Here is a 12,408-nt window from a genome sequence, read left to right on the forward strand (position 1 = left end):
TCCCCGTGATAATAACTGTCCCATTTAATGAAACACAATTTTTTTTTCAGCACAGTTAAAAATGTGTTCGCATGTGCCTCGCAGGATTTTAATGTTCTCGTTTACTTCCGTCGAGACACAGAAAAAAGATGATCGATGCGGCACTCTCACGAGGAGGGAAAAATCGATCACGCGGGGAAGACTACTCGTAAGAGACGCGATAAAGACGAAGCTGTCTCTTTATTAAAAGCCCCCTCCCCTCCCTCCCTTCCTCCCCCGGTAATCGATATGGCGGACTCGCATCTCTCGTTGTCCGGGGTGATTTCTCATTTATCAGAGACCAGCTATAGATTCGTCCAGATACTCCAGATCATCGTGCGAAATCCCACCCGCCAGAGCGGGATCGATTGCAAGGTAGACAAGAATTTCTCACTGGACTCCGACCGCTCGTCGGACGATCGCTTTCGCTATCCGGGAGAGCTGACTCCTAAGGAAAGGATAATCCGTATCCCGCAGGATGAGGCTCACCCCTGGCTCGGCTCGGGCGCCGAGCTTGCACTAAGGAAGCCGGGGAGACTAGATCTGAGAGGTAAAAGGAGAAAGAGGACGGGGGTAGCCGCGGATAGACACAACGTGGGAGAAAGAGGAGCATCGAAGCGAGAGCGAGAGGAGGGTGAGAGAAAAGAGAAGAGAGAAAAGGCGAGAGAGGAAAGTGAAGAAAGACAGCGCGCGCGCGGGGTCGGACAGTGGGAGGATGAGGATAAACAGTGAGTCTAGTCCGAACGGAAACAAAAGGAGAAATGGGAAACCGCGGATAGAAAGGAATGAAGTGAAAGGCGGGTATAGGGGCTTGAGGATTGAGGATTGCGGGGGATGCAGCGGCGAGAGAAAAGGCAGCGGGTGGCTGGCTCGAAAGTGGAAGACGACACCGCGGGTGGTGTCGGCTGGGGAGTCGCCCGCCGTGATTCAGCAGCCCCAGGGTTTCGCGCGCCGCGCGGGGGCTAAGGCGATGATATCCGGCCGGTGGAGGAGCAGCCGCGCGGCGAAGTTTCTCTCGCGCGCTCGCGAAAACTTTTGATGATACATCGCGGGCGCGCGCGACCGGGGAAACTCCGTAATTAAAATTGGCGTGTACGAGCGTGATCGACGTGACGAAAGAATGATGGTGTTGTAACAGCGGTTACGTGTGTAACGAAATGATAGCGATCAAGCAGATTTCGACTTACTCGTCACGACATGGAGAACACGGTTCGATAAGTGTTCCGTTAGTTGATAAGTCGCGTTCATGTCAATCAAGGATTACCGAGGAAATCTGTTTTTTCCACACGCGCCAGCTAGGCCTGTCGAATAGATTCTTATAATATATAAAACTAAAACCCAGTGTTTTTATTTTACAACTTGCTATGTTACTGCTTGATTCTTGCTATTTTTCTTTTGATAGGCATATATTATCACCCTTATTTGCCTATTTCTAATATTTAAATATTAGAAAATATATTAACTATACTACTTCTAACTTTATACATACATAGCGTAAATTTTTCGAATTTGCAACGTAGATGCACTTTCATCGTTTACGTATAATTAAATTACAATGAAATAAAAATAGATATAAAAATATAAATTAAAATATAACTAATATTTCAATTATATTTTTTATAAATACCTATATATTTGTTCTTAAAATATCTATGCTACATTTTAGAACACACAAATAGAGTAGCATTAAAAAAAAATCATTATTTCTAGTATTATAGAAAGGCTGTTCTGACGATGAAAAGTTATTGCAAAGTGTTTTGTACGATTTCTAAGATTTTCGTTCTTTCAATATCGGCGTGCCAGAGCTTTTTCGCAGATTTTCACTTAACGAATTCGAGCGACTGTCGGTGCCGGGGGACGGTAAAATTTCGCGGCGTCGTCGAGTCAAAAGACAGACGGTGCCGACTTGCACGGAAGGAGACGAGGCCAACGGAAGGGGGAGATGAATTCTTAGGGCGGGGTCCTCACGCTCCCTCCGTAACGTGGCGATTCACCCGGACCGCTCGGAGAATCACCGAGATTGAATACGATGGGCGCGAGCGAACGAACGGACGGGGGAGGAGAGGATGATCTCTTGCGACGACGAAGAATCCGAGAGAGCTGGAGAGCAGTTCGCGCGTTAGTTCCGGAGCGCCGAGCTAATATTTGAAGTTCCTGAAATAGTTACACGCTCGGTCGCGTAATGAGCTCCGGCGGCGCTCCCGAATAATCATTCCTCGCGCGCGCGCGCGCGTGAAGAGAGAGAGAGAGAGAGAGAGAGAGAGAACGATCGCGCCGCGAAATCTCCGCGCGAGTTCTCCGCGAATCGACGTCGCGTGATCTCGTGCGGCGAAGGAACACGAGTTCCGAGGAGAGACGAGAGAGAGAGAGAGAGAGAGCGAGACACTCGCGAGAGACGTAGACGGAAAGTTCAATAAGCTCGTCCCTACGGGCAGACAGGCGGGCGAGAGAGAGGAAGGAGCTTCTATCCGTCGGATGCATTCTCGTGCAACGACATCCGATAGACGAGCGATGTTACGAGCTGTGCATCGTCGTCGTCGTCGTCGTCGTCGTCGTCGTCGTCGTCGTCGTCGTTGTCGTCATCGTGGTGCGCCGTCCGTCTACCGTCTCTCGCGACGCTCGCTTCATCGTGATTCACCGGCTATACATTAGTCCTCGGGATTTTGGGGACGATGTTACCGGGAGTTGACACGGACGTCTCATTGATTTCGCGATCTCCGGAATACTCCGCGCGTCCGTTATAACGTCCCAGTCACGAATTATGCATTAGAACTCGACTGCCTCCTTCGAAGGAGGCGAAGAAGGGGAAGGGGAGAGTTTTCGGGAGGGAAATGTCAGAGTGAGACGGGAGAGAGCGATTCGCCGACTGGAACTAATGACTCTCCCGATAACCATTTATTGCAAGTATCTGTGTTCGGAGATACACATGAAAAACGACAAATTGATGCCTTTGTTTCAGAGATGGAAAGTATATAGTTTTTCACATTTATGTTTACCCGTATCAATTAGAGCGTTCATTATTTTACTACGAACTTATCTCCGAACAAAATAAAATAAATTAAAATATGATTGAAATATAAATCATACACATGCTGTAAGATACATTTTAACCTGATTTATTTTTAAAATACGAAAGAAATCCAATGCAATTATTTTTAATTAATTTATATCGAATTTATATTGCTTTTATCAACGTAATTGTATCTATAACTGAGATTGATGTAAATAAATTAGCTTTTTTGTTAAAAAAAAAATCATTTGCTTGTAAAATAATAAATCTCGGGTTTTCGACGCGCTCTTACAATTGCGCGATTCTGTGAGTCTGGCGGACGTGACGTACCTCGAATATCAGACGTCCTTGTAACTCTGTCTTGTGTAACTCTGATGGTGGTGCTTAATTAAAATATTAACTCTCGGCGGGCCACATTCCTCGGGCCACAAAGCTTAAAGGCCAGGTGGCTTTAAGCTCGGGGGACAACGATTGCTCGACTCGAATCGAACTGTTACGAATGTGCCGGGGGACAGCGAGAAACGGTGGCGGGAGGGGTGGAAGGGAGAGGGAGCGGCGAGGACAAGTTCCCGACCAAATTGTAATCCGGTGATCCCCCGCCTGTACAGCCAATCCCGCGGCCGAACTTCGACGGCAACTCCGGACATAACTCCGGGAGAAACTTCCGGAGTCCCGGAAACGGGATTAAGAGGCGCAACGTGAAAGCTCATCGCCTTCGCCAAAGGATTCGCGCCGGTTCCCCTCGTCGGGCGGGCGCGTTGCTTATTAACTCGCAGCGGAACTCATTTATTTCGCCCTACCTACTTCGCCCATTAGCGCTCATAACTGGTCCTGATTTTCGCGCGAGCGGGACGAGTACGCGTGCCTATATAGACGCGTTTGACGAGGGGGAGAGTTCTTCGAGACGGCAGGCAGATTAGTTTTGCGCCGTACAAAGCATTGCATTGAGGATACGTTCCGATGACATATTCTCAAGAAATTCGAGCGTCCGTCGTCTCCTTTCCTTGACTGAGATTTCAATAAATTCTTTACCTCGTTCATCTGCACTATCTGTATAAACTACAAAGTATCGTAATTATGTTTCATCAAAATATCTTCTAATAATAAGATATCTTATTGATATAATACAAACATTTTTCTTAGTGTACTGTTTAAAAATACTGTTAATAAAATCTCCATGTAATTAGCTGTATCGATAATAGAGGAACAAATCTTGATAAAGCGAACTGTCACATAATTACACGAACCCTCAAGGAACGCCGTACCCTAATTCCACTATCCAAATTGCCCACTTTCATTGTCTCATTTCATTCACGCCACATTGAAATCCGATTCGATCGAGGGGTCGTTTCTATTGAAGGGGTCGGGAAGTACCCTCATGAAAGGATCTCCACGGTCAGGTAAACTTATTAACGTTCCAGTCTCGAGTCATTAAACGCCCTACGCCTTACTGAATCACTTGTTAACGTCAACCTAACAACGTTTACAACAGCGATGTAAAATTTTGCAGAGATGAATCAACATTGAGGATGCAATTGATTTCGTTTATCGACAGTACTCGATCTCTTAGAAGCATAAAATTTCTCTCTTTTTTCTCGACAAGATATTGATATAAATTTTTTAAATAAAAACTTCAAATTTAAGCGTAAACTTCAAATTATTTTCTTGCGAAATATGGGTCGTTAAAAGGACACGATAAAATAACTATAACATATAAATGCAATTTATATTAATTTAATTAAAACTTTTTTTTAATTTAGTATTACAAAATTGCCTCATCTTGTCTGAAATCTAAAAATCTGAGTATTTCGGAATATATTCTCGGACTATATTTTTCGTATTAAATAGGTTCGCGTTTCTCACGTATCAGCGACGAAATGTCCATAAACGCCGTTCGAGATACATCATTAGTACACCGACGAAGATGCATTCAGCGCCGGATTGAAAGCGACGGATTAATCTTCGCGAGCGCCCAACTTACTTTGCGCATAAAATATCGGTGGCTTCCGAGCGCCAAAGCTGTCGGGGGTTGCATTCCTAATCGCCACTCCGTCACGGGCGCCACTTTTGGGACCGGATGAGCCGACGCCGAGTTCCCTTAGGAAGGGCGCGAATGGAAATTGAATCATATTATCAGTCTCAGCACGCCCGTCTGCCTGCTCCCGATTTCTCTTCGCAAGGTAGAGGCGGACGAGAGGAGAGGGAAGAGATAAACAGATAGAGAGAGAGAGAGGGGGGGATGAGAGCGTGATGGGACTCGTGTGTCGTGTCTCGTTATTCCCGTTACCAGACCGCGCGCACCACGTAGACGCGATGTTCATTACGGGAAGTGTACGGTATTTCAAGACGTCTTGAGGGCTACGGCTCTCTGCTATCTCCTAGTGGAGCGCGCGCATTGTCTCCTCGCTTTGTCGTGCATTAGATTTACATCTAATGTGAAGAGATTTCGCAGAGTAATTTCTTACTATGTGCTTTGAGTGGCTGCCGCCGAATTGCAATTATTCGCTGTTTATCATCAACATTGGATTAATTATGCGTGACTTTAAATATCAACCTTTTGGAATTCGAAGTTTTACATCGCACGATCCACGAAACTCGCTACCTTGGACATTTTATTTTTTACATATTATGTATACCATTAGTTTTAAAATGTTAATATTAATATGCCATTCTCTTTCAGTTTTTTTTTTAAATTAAACAGTCTGTTGCTAATCTTATTATATCATTACTTTTATTAAACAACCGTTTCTTGTTAAGTAATGTCTTATTGTCCACGATATTATATTATTACTTTCGCTACATGTCTAATTATACGTACAGCTATTTCCATTATTATTATTATACTTGTATTTCGCGAATAGTAGAATTTATCTGTACATGCACTCGAGTACATTTCGTCCGAGCACGTAATAAACATGACTTTCGCTCCTTCTTTTTCCCTTTCCCTCTCTTCTTTCCTTCTCCTTGCCTCCCGCCGCGCGTCTGACTCATGCTCCATTTTCCACTCGTGCCGGATATATTCCGCCTTCGTACCGCTGTCTCTCGCCCCGAGACGGGGCTGAGTTCCCGTACCGCCGGCGGCGGCGGCGGCGGCGGCGGCGGCGCAATCTCCAGCAAATTTCGTAGGCAAGCTCCCGGCGGGTTGTGTACACATCTCCCCCGGATTTAACTCACCGGCTCCGCTCTTCTCCCGGATGTGAACTTCGGGGAGGGAGAGCGGGACTCGGACAGACGTAGCGAAGTGGAAATCCGCAGCCCGCGCGATTGCGGGCGCCGCGCAATCGCGATAATTGTTATCGCACCTCCACGACGAAGAAGCCGAATGTCGACGGCGACGTCGACGAAGACGACGAGACGATAATGAACGATGCGCAGCTGACAACTTGCGGTTGCGTCGTCAACGGGATTTCACGTGAACGCGCAAATGTGATTGAAGCATCCGGCGAAGCTTCGGCGAAGGGGATCGAGAGGTCCCGCGCGGGTTATACAAACTGTTATTATACGAATACCACTGAGAAAACGGTGAATGTAGTTTCCATTTGAAGCCAGGAATAGTATATTATTATTTGTTCACCCTCCCTTCGGGGTCGAGGAGAAGAAGTGGGCCGGATATTTGCTTCAAGAGATCTTGCGCGAAATTTCGATACGTCAGAAGAAGATTCGTCGGGAATTTTTAGATCGACGTCGCCAAATCATTTTATAAGAACAAAATTGCTTCCTGTAATCCTTCGATTTTTGGAAAAGAAATTATTATCGATGCGCTTATTATAATAATTCTACAAATATCACATCCGATCGATTATTATTAGAGCACAATCCAGTTATCTTAGTTATTACGCACCGAATACGTGTGTTTAGAGAGTAAACATGATTCGTATCGAAATGCGTAATATTTTCATAAATATTTTGATCGTCTCTAAACACTTTTTTAATTGACCACACGGTTTTCTTTATTTTCTTACATATATTTATGCGAGATATTCCTGGAGCTTTTCGCAATTCTGCCTCTCTCCGAGAAGTTACTTTTTCTAATGACATTAAATTTTAATGTAAAAGGACAGAGCTGAAATATTCCGACGGTACTCCGACGACATTGTGCCGAACGTAAAAAAGTTCCATCAATCTTCTCGCGCACGGAGAACCGAACCTTCTCGTTTCCACCTTATCGGCAGCTCCTCCCCCCTTCTCTCTCCTTAGATCCCAAGGATCACACAGACGTCGTTCTTGTTTCCGCGGCGATATCGTGGCGCAGCGTTCATTCCGAAATCCTTTCGACTCCGATGCGATCTCAGCATTGTCCTGCACGCGAAGCCTCGCCTCGTAAAAGCCGAGCACGGCCGTCACCGTCGGATCCAACGTCGGATGAGCGACGATATCCGGCGAGATGTCCGAATCGAATCAGCTCGCGCGCGAATCCGAGGACGAGTCCTGAAGGAGGGCGGACACGGGCGTTCGTCGGCAAGAAGCGCAATTTACAGTGAGTCGTCGCGCGACTTTTTGTATATACGTCACGTGAAAAGAGAAGCGGAGAGGAGCTACGGGCGTTGAATGCGAAAAATTCCCAGGAATGCGCTGCTAAACGTATTTTATCCCAAACGAGGATAACATTCTGTGACAAGCAAACCACGTTATTCGTTCGCGTTTCCCCATGACCGCAGGGTTGTATTCCCGAGCAATACCCGTACTATTTTGTGCTATCAATTAGTTGAGAGTTAGCGGATATATTGAGTCCTAACTTCGCTTAAAGTTCAAAGCGACCGAAACGGTAATAGCAAACGACGAAACGTAAACTGGCGCAATTGAATGGCTTACGGAAACGTTTATTCGTGTAATTCGCTAAATTTTCGCGTAATATGGCTTTAACTTTGTTGCTAAGCTACAATTATTTTTCAGGAATTTAACAATTTCTCTTATCAACATGCTATTTATACAGTCTTGGCCATTATATAAAATTGACGTTCTATATCTAACAAAATATAAATTTAAAAAGTTTTATTGAAAAATAATACTTATTTCTATAACAATTTTAATAATCTGATAATTTTTCTTCGGTTCTTACCGCCTTTTCCAAGAAAATGCAATAAATTGAGGGTGTTTTATACTTAATTATAGCCAAGACTATATCAATTTTAAATATCTATCAAATAAATATCAACGAGAGTGGATGTTAAAAAATTAATTATTGATACAAATTATACCCACAATTTTAACAAGAGAATAACCAACGTCATTTTACGAGTTTTAGAATAACGAGAGGTAGAATAACGAACATTGCACATTTCGTGAATGTGACGCTGCCTTGCTTGTACGCTCCCAAATTGAAAAATATCGACGGCCGTCGTTGGGAAGATGCAGATACGGGGAACGCGATAAATCGACATCTCGCCACCCCACGACCGCGGATACGACGGCGCCGAAAATCCGCGCACGCTTTATTAACTTCGAACAATGCTCGGGCAGACGTTAATTTTGTCGAGCGTGTAACAGATAGTCGGCGCGCACTAAACACCCGTGAATTCGTGATTAATGCGCGGCGCAGGGCGGCGTCACAACTGTGTCAAGAAAAAGGAAGCGAAGATCAATCTATTAAAATTGAATACGCAGATAGCGAATTTGCCTTGTTTGTTTACTACATTCTTAATCAATTAAGTGTAATTTAAAGATAACAAAAAATGTTTGAATATCTTATTGTTAGATTAACGTTCAGTATAAATTCTAATAATATTTAATAATAATCTGCCTTATTTTAATCGAAATAGCTGTAGTGGATTTTTTTTCTATTTCTTTTTTCTTTACTTATAAATAATATAAAATTGATTGACATAAAAACGATGCCTGCCAAGTACATATTGATGGACAAAGGAAGGACTTCGAGTCAATATCATAAAAAATTGTAAAAAAAAGTCACAATGTCAATAAGTCATTACGTCGACGTACAACCGTAACGCTCGTCGGATTAAATGCACTAAAATTTTGTTTAATTAGCGAGCTCGTCTACCCCACCACCCACAACTCATTGTTTACCACGCGGCCCATGTGCGCGCGGCCTAACGCGAGACATTAATGCCCGACGGATTATTACCGCGCGATAAATTACGGCTGTACCGTTCCGCGCGCAACGGGACGGCTTCCCTTTAACGTACGGCCAACGCCGCGCGATTTAATGGCTATCCGATTCCAGCGTCGCGCACGAGCATTCCGCTTATTTATTCACGCGAGCGACATTGTTCCACTTACTCGGCGAATCCTGAATCGGGATTTTCGGGAGAAAGAAAAAAAAAAGGAAAATCCATTGCGCTGGAGTACAAAGGACTTTTAGTATCATCGTCTCCGTTTCCCCTCCCTCTTTTCGTTTTCCATAAACTGAATGTCTGATCACGAATAGGAGATAAATGACTGTTTTAAAAGGATCGCGAGCAATAATTTCAGATTGCGCTAAATCACAGCTGCAATAATCGTTGAATTCCCTGACGGAATAGAAAAGCGGAAATAAGCTCTCGATTTGTGCTAGAATATGTTACTCTAATTCCGGTAAGTTATATCGGTCAAACAACGGGGCTGGCTCTGGGATGACTCTGACTACTTCCGGTGTCAGAATCGGGCCGGGCAAAAAGTTGGTGAGACTTATCGATCAGAGTTTTCCTTCGGTAACTTTTCAGACAAATTGGTCGGCGAGAAGAATTAATGACGCCGCCGCAGCGCGGTGCGGAAGCGCGAGACAATAAAGCGATGCGGAACTTTGTTTGATGTATAAATAATGGAGGATAGATCCAATTACTTGTTACAGGAACTGTAATAAAGTAACGTGGTGTACGTACATATAGATAGATATCGTGAAATTTATAACTCATATTACGAGATTAAACGCGCCGGTTTCTCCGCCGCCGTCGTCGTGATTTTGATTTTTTTTTTTTTTTACTTTCACGAAGGCTAAATCTTCTAAATCAATAGCTTGAAATAATTCTTGGAATTTTCGTGACAGAGAAAAATTGAGAGGAGGCACTCGCTTTGTAACGTCGGACAAATTTCCATCCTCTATCTCACTGAAAGTCGGGACGTCGTGTTAACACAATGTTCCCAAATTTGTATACCATACACTTCCAACGTTTTCTCTAACGGCAGGCAAAGTTCTTATCGCCCGGCCTGCACTTTCGACGTATGCCCTCTCGTTAATTACCAGGGGAAGGATACCCGTGCGCGACCCGTGAGTCGTCCTTCTTTGCACCGAAATCGGGCCACGTGTATAATACATCGCCGTTGACGTAGACGGTGGATTACGGTGGGCGAGCGATAAATTAACGGTCGCCACGAGGGACCGGCTTTCGCGATGTCGGGTGCCGACCGATGAAACGAAAGGCGGCCGCGCACGCGGGCCGAGAGTAGCACGAACGAGCGATGGTGGTGTGCACGGTTGAAACAAGTCAGTCGCGCGTGTCTCGGCCCGAGCGAAAATGTCACGGGAGCGCGTTAATCTCATCCCGGCGTATAATTCAATTCCGGTTTAACCTCGTTATCCGGCGGCTACGTTTGCTCGTTAAACACGACAGGAACGAGTCCGCGGCTTACGGAACGAATCATAAACACGCGGCACCACCCGGCTCTTCGAATCGTTCACGCTCGCTGCGAAGGGACAACAAGGAGGGAAACGTATCTTTTTCCCTTCCCTCCCTTGACCTGTCTGACGCATGAAATTTTATTCGTTATAAATTTCATTCGTTTCACGCGAAAAGCTAGCCGCATCGGTTCATTTCAATTAGAACGGAACGTTGGAAAATGGCGTGACTTTTGGATAAAGAGCGCGAGAGAAATATAAATCGACGCATGTACGAGAAACAATTTAAATAATTATTGTCGTTAAATAATTCAAATTAAATTTGACAATTGCCATGTTATTAATGTTATAAAGTACACGTTAATGGGAAGTAACGAGAAAAAAAAGTAACCAACGAAAAATTAACTTTTTAATTTACAATTAAGTAATAATTAAATAATAATATAATTATATTAATAATTTAGTAATAATTGTAGGAAGTAGTATCCGCACTGATTTTGAATAAAAAAAATATGAATGAAGTTGTGCAAAATTTAGATAGAATTAAAACAATACGCATTGCAACTCACGCTGCGTTTAAATATGCTCTCTTCCTTGCTGTGAATATGGAAATTCAATTACATTACCTTATAGAACTACTTTTCGCCGGATTTACCGGCGCATTCATTCTACCTTCCGCACAAAGATCGTCGTCGGAAAAACGTCGGAATCACCGTCATTCGCATATTGAAGTATCGCAAATGTGATTGCGAACGACGTTGAACGAGAAGCGGCGACGACAACGACGATGACGACAATGAGACCTCCGAGAAAGCGGCGCGAGATGGGTTTATCAAAAACTTCGATCACCGGCAAATGGGATCGAGAATGGAAGCGCTTGTATACAGCGGCGACACACGACGAAAGAGGAAAGCGCGACAGAGAGAATAGAGAAGAAGAAAGAGAGAAAGAGAAAATGAGAAAGAAAGAGGGGAAATCTTAGGTGAAGGAACTGCAACGCGCAACGACCGCTGAAACTTTTAGCAATCTATCTTAGAAACTCACCCCCTTCACGGATCTTCGGCTCTACGTGTTTCTGCAGGAAATATCAGAAAGTGCGCGGGATGTATTCCGCGGCGAAAAGATTTAGAATCGTTCTCGCATTTTAGGGGAAAATTAGATTAGAGGCCACGATACGCGCGGCAGTCTCTCAATTTACCACCTTAATTACCTCGTAAATTAAATATCACATATAGAACATCAGATGAATCGATGTCCGCTCGAAGCTAAAATCTTTCAACTTTATCTATAAAAATCCCTCTCGTGTGCAGCTTTTAATGTTAAATAAAGCCCTGTTAATTAAGTCCGAGTGAGAAAGGTTGTCTAAAAATTTTATGCCGTTTGCCGAGCAGCAGATATACATGTTACGTTTTGTAGTGAGCCGTGTACGTAAAAATAAGCGGTCCGCTCGCTCGCGTTGATGCAACGGGGAGAACCTCCTTCCCTCTCCCCCCCCCCCCAACCCTCGTCCCCTGCATAGATTTTAATTATGCGACCACGTCGACCGCGTTTCAACCGCGTTGACAGAGTAAATACGGCAGGCTTAAAACTTCACAGATCCGCCATTCGTTGATGCAACGGCGCTGATTACGGTCGTAGCGAAAGCTCTTTGCGGAGCACGCGAATTGATTAAAAATTTCCGCGCATGAAGCCATAATCTCGGGCGATATTTATGTTTCAGAGAAATACGTCGCACCTTAACTTCCTGAGTCCAGACAATTGGAGCATTTCGGCTGTTATAATAATGTATTTATAACATTTATATATATATATAATTTATATATATATA

At 44.2% G+C, this 12,408-nt stretch overlaps 1 protein-coding gene across 1 annotated transcript in view; it reads left to right on the forward strand.

The window, feature by feature from the left end:
• Positions 1-267: 267 nt before the first annotated feature.
• Positions 268-12,408, forward strand: part of LOC105455189 — a 96,087-nt gene continuing 83,946 nt past the window's right edge. The window contains exon 1 of the mRNA XM_011698309.1: positions 268-568. Within this exon, the coding sequence (XP_011696611.1) occupies positions 268-568 (301 nt within the window). The remainder of the gene's footprint in view (positions 569-12,408) is intronic.

This window comes from Wasmannia auropunctata, unplaced genomic scaffold (genome assembly GCF_000956235.1).
Source record: "Wasmannia auropunctata unplaced genomic scaffold, wasmannia.A_1.0 LD335921.1, whole genome shotgun sequence".
Classification (NCBI taxonomy): Eukaryota; Metazoa; Arthropoda; class Insecta; order Hymenoptera; family Formicidae; genus Wasmannia; species Wasmannia auropunctata.